Genomic DNA, 4843 nt, shown 5'->3' with positions numbered 1-4843 from the left:
GTGTACTTGGGTCATTTATATAAAATGAGTTGTACATCAATTATAAAGTATAAAGAGTAAATTAAAACTGCATAAATATCAATAGTTAAAATAGCTAATGTCAATAGATTAATGTTAGAATCTCATCATATATGTGAGATATATTAATATTACTATTTTTGCTTGTGATATACTTTAATCGATGATCTTTTTATTACATAGTTAAAAATACTTCTAGATCCTGTTTTATCCATTCTCCATTTCACAAGATTTCTGTGTCTAAAACAGTGACAATACATGAAAGAATAGTACCCGCACTATAGGTTGCTCTACCCACATTACTGAACTTAGAATTTAGTTGCCCACATGATGTCATTCATTTGGCATCTAAGATGTATATCTCAAATATCTTGCTGAAAGATATCTTCGGAGGAGAATGTTAGTGAAATATTTTTCAGTAACTTTGATGAGCTATCAAACAAATAGGATGACATTTTTGAAAAACTAGAATTGCATTTAGCAGAGATTTGAGGATCTAAAATTATTTAATTTTTCTATATTGTTTATCTAAAATGATAATTGATATTGTGCGCAGTAAAATGGATGAAATTCTTTAATATATTTGATGAATATATATGTCCTAAATGATTCACCCAAATTTGTTATATGTTAATTTAACAGAAGATTTTATAATGCAACACAGATATTGTATTAAAAATTAACACAAAAAATGTAACAATTAACACTTTCACATAATTTGAAAAGAAAAATTGTGAAAGTATCTTTCTTCAGTAAAATTAATATTTATAATGTGTTAAATTAACACATACATTCATCTTTTATTCATTAGAACAAAAGTTTAATTTAAAATACATTTTAAACTGTTACAGACTTAGAATGTACATTTTAAAACTATATTATGTTTATGTTATTTGTTTACTTACTCAAAAATGATGACTTAACACTAAGAAAAGTATCAAACAAACATTAAGAACACAACATTAAGAAAAGTATCAAAGTAACATAAAATATTCAATAACACAATCACATTAAAGTCAAATCAACACTCAAGTATATTAAAAACACAAAAATTTTAACAAGAACTGATTTTAATACAAGTACAGAATGGTTTTTACTGTGTACACAGTTAGAAAATTTGTGTTAAATTTAACACATTTCACATGCTCCAAACAGTCCAGTCAAATATCCACTTTTTATGTTAATTTAACACGAGATAAATATGTTAGGAAGCAACACAAATATTACGTAAAAAAATTAACACAAAAAAAATAATAGTGATACAATTTGTAAGCAAACTGTGAAAAATATGTTTTTTCAATAAAATTAACATATACGATATGTTAAATTAATGTAATTTATATTAAAATTTACATTTTAAAATAATTTTATTATTCGTCCACTTACTCATAAATTTAGTGTTATTTTGACACTAAGAAATGTTAAATATCAATTTAACACAAAATATTTAAACCTATACATGTGTCAAAAATTCAACCTAAAATTTTAACAAGGACTTGAATGGACCGTTTTCAATACAAATATAAAAATTAATATTATTTTTTACCACGTAGTACACAAATTTCATATCTAAATCAGTAATATTCAAGTGCTGTGATACATTTGTGAAACTTACCTTCTATATAAGTAGTAGGACGCTGTTCCTTTCCTATTGCTACATTACTCCTTCTGACTACAGTCTCTTGAATTGCTTGAGCCTGATCCTTGGCTTGATCATTTGCAACATGCATCTCTTCCTGCTCAACTGGTACATCTGTTTCATGATCCACATTGATGGAAGCTACCTCGGACTTGACCGAGGTATGACTCAACGTCATTGGGGAAAGTCTACTAATGGTTAAGCTCTGGGGTGGTGTTCTGCTACGTTCAGTCATAGCACAGCACAGAGACAGTTTGGTGCTAGTTTGAGATCCATGCTGCGAGCTCTCTATCTTGGAATTCCTATTTGAATCCCCATCTTTGTAGGAGGATTCCAAGCAGCCGACCTTGGTCTTTTTGTTCATGAGCATGCGACAGAGGGACTTTTTCTTTTGTTTTGATTTTGGAGAAACCTCTGATTTATTTGAAACGCTAGAGACGTTATTTCCCTCACTCTGATCCATAATACTCGCAGCATTTAACACAATCACCGATTATATCCTTTTATATCCCTTTCTGTAATCGCTCGTTGAATTACATCATCAATTTTTATACGTCTCTAATTATAGTTAAAAAAATTCTTCTATCATAGAAGATGCGTTGAAATATAGCATAAAAAAATTCTCAAAAATATTATTTCTATATTTCAAATTATGGATAAGCTCTTAACGAATAAAAAATTATACTAATATTAAATTTACACGTAATCATTTCCGTTTGTAGTCATACAAAGTGAAGTACATCCAATATACAAAATGTCTCACATCTTAATAGTATTCAAGCATATCGCTCGTGTGTCGCTTGCACTTGATTATCAAATCATAATATCTAAATGCTGCGGAATCAATTGCGTAACGCGTTACAACATGTCCTGTAAGTATTCATGAACTATAATATGCTTTTTGATATCAGTTCTGCTCCCTATTGATTCAAACGTTCAGTCATGTGGGAGGATATCCAATGGTGACCGCAAGTTGATACATCATACTTGGGGTATCGAGTAATACTTTTGGCATTTGGACATTTGGACTAGAACAAATGACTAGAATCGAATCGACTAAAATCGACTGTGCAGCCGAGCAAGACTCGAGTATGATGTACTCCATGCAGATCTGCACGTTCTTTTCACCGACGCGTTTCCCCTTTTTTCCTTCGCGAGCTATGTCGAGCAATCGCGTCGTTTTTCATTCAACATCACTTCGCTTAATCAAACTTATCAAACCTCGGGCGTCCTCATCGCCGCGTTTCACATTAATCTAATTGACTTGACACCCAAAATACTATCGTGTCTCCTGATCTCTGTGTCCTGGCGGTCCATCTTGATCAGATAAGAGCGATCGAACCAACGCGCACTGATTTATTAGCTTAGCTGACCACTGGTGCGTTCACGAGACTCGGATCGCGAACTTGCGGCCAGACCGAACGCATCAACACGTCATTCACGCGCCGAAATAATAAACCGCTGAAGCGCGAGACTCGATTAAATGGGGGCACCCGGACCTCGGCCTCCATCCCCGTAACGGTGACGATGCGTCGGACACATTGCGCGATCAGAAGTCGTGCTGGGTTGGTTGAACACTCATTTCTTTCTTTTTTCCCGTTCCTCCTTCATCTTATCTATTTTCCTGGAAGAGTACGAAGCTCACATTCGCGCCCCGCAATCAGCAATGCCCGCACTGCACGACATCGACTACTGACAGTACCGATTAGCGCAACCGCAACCAACCGTGAAACCAATTGCGAGCCGTCGCGTTCGTAGCAGACGATGGAGAACGGTCCTGATAAAAAAAGAATTGATAGAAAACGAGCAAATATTCTATTTACATAAATACAAATAGAAAAATTCTATCATTTTAAATATAAAATTTGGTTCATGAGTTAACTAAATTCATGTTGAATTAAATTTTATATAAGAATTTTGTGCAAATGTTATATAACCTGATAAAATACGATAGAATTTATATCCGATCAATCGTGATGCTCGCGAGGTCAACGATAGAAAAGATAGAAAATTATATAAACTTATAGAAAATGATATGAATTAATGAGAAATTCTATCATTCTTTATAAATTTTTTTTAGAATCGTCCATCGGATTAACGATCAATGAGTTTCGACGTCACAAGAAACGAAAAAGCCACAGTTTCCGAGGCAAAATGCCGCGCATCATAGTTCGTCATGGTGGAAAAAACAAAGGTGTGTTCTTGTCAGCTTTTGCGCATTTTGGGTATATTCATTGGGTACATCCAGAAGCAACGACCGCTTACTGAGCAAAAAGAGAATTTATCTATTATTAATTATATTTTATTTATTATAGTTTGTTTATTATAATTCGTAACGTAGCGATGGAGTTTTAAGTCGCTCCATCGCTCACTGAGCTCTACATAACCTCACTGCCTAAACACGGCATTAGAGAAATAATAAACGGTAATAAATAAGTAAGAAAGATGATATTAAAGATTATCTATAGTAGACAAAATTATTCTACGTTACGAATTATAATAAATAAACATTAATAATAGATAAATCCCCTTTTTGCTCAGTGGACTCTCATCTGATTGATATATTTTAGAATCTAATGGAATGTACCAATCAAATATGGTCCGTATTTTAGAATCTAATGGAATATACTAAATGAAAGACTCACTGCTTAACAAACAAGAATGGATTGAAATGAATTGAAATGAATTCAGATTTCCAGAAATATTGATTCACGAATGTTAAAATGAATGCTTTTCAATCCTGAATGCATTTTTATTTATTTATTTTTATTTATTTATAGGAATTGCATGAAGCTAACCTCTATGCCTTTCAATCTAAAAATAATATTAGCTTTTTCTGTGCACAAACAATACATTGTGAATGAAATACTGTCCAATTCAAAATTTTGAATAGGAAATGTAATTTTTCAATCCAATTACATCCAATTGAATCTAATTGAATCCAGTTGAATCCAATTAAATCCAAAAAAAAGTATTTGCTATTTAAAATATATATTCGCTTAGAAAAAAATTTCAATCCAATTTAATCCATTCTCATTTACTGGGATAAAATAAACATAAAAGCAATTAATTTATTAATTAAAAATAAGAAATTTACATATGTAACATTTATTGTATATATTTACGTAGTTCTTTTTATGTTTCTTTTAATTATTACATGAAGTAGAATTCTCTCTCTCTCTCTCT

The 4843-nt window shown here is 31.8% G+C and overlaps 1 protein-coding gene across 1 annotated transcript in view; it reads right to left on the bottom strand.

The window, feature by feature from the left end:
* The window catches only part of LOC105627447 (72 kDa inositol polyphosphate 5-phosphatase), a 6768-nt gene extending 4648 nt beyond the window's left edge, over positions 1–2120 (bottom strand). Inside the window, exon 1 of the mRNA XM_012208730.1 lies at positions 1634–2120. Coding sequence (XP_012064120.1) covers positions 1634–2120 — 487 coding nt within the window. The remainder of the gene's footprint in view (positions 1–1633) is intronic.
* Between the last annotated feature and the right edge of the window lie 2723 nt (positions 2121–4843).

This window comes from Atta cephalotes (assembly GCF_000143395.1).
Source record: "Atta cephalotes unplaced genomic scaffold scaffold00009, whole genome shotgun sequence".
In the NCBI taxonomy this organism is placed as follows: domain Eukaryota; kingdom Metazoa; phylum Arthropoda; class Insecta; order Hymenoptera; family Formicidae; genus Atta; species Atta cephalotes.
Note: the sequence above shows the minus strand (reverse complement) of the source record. Positions and strands in the feature narration are given on the sequence as shown.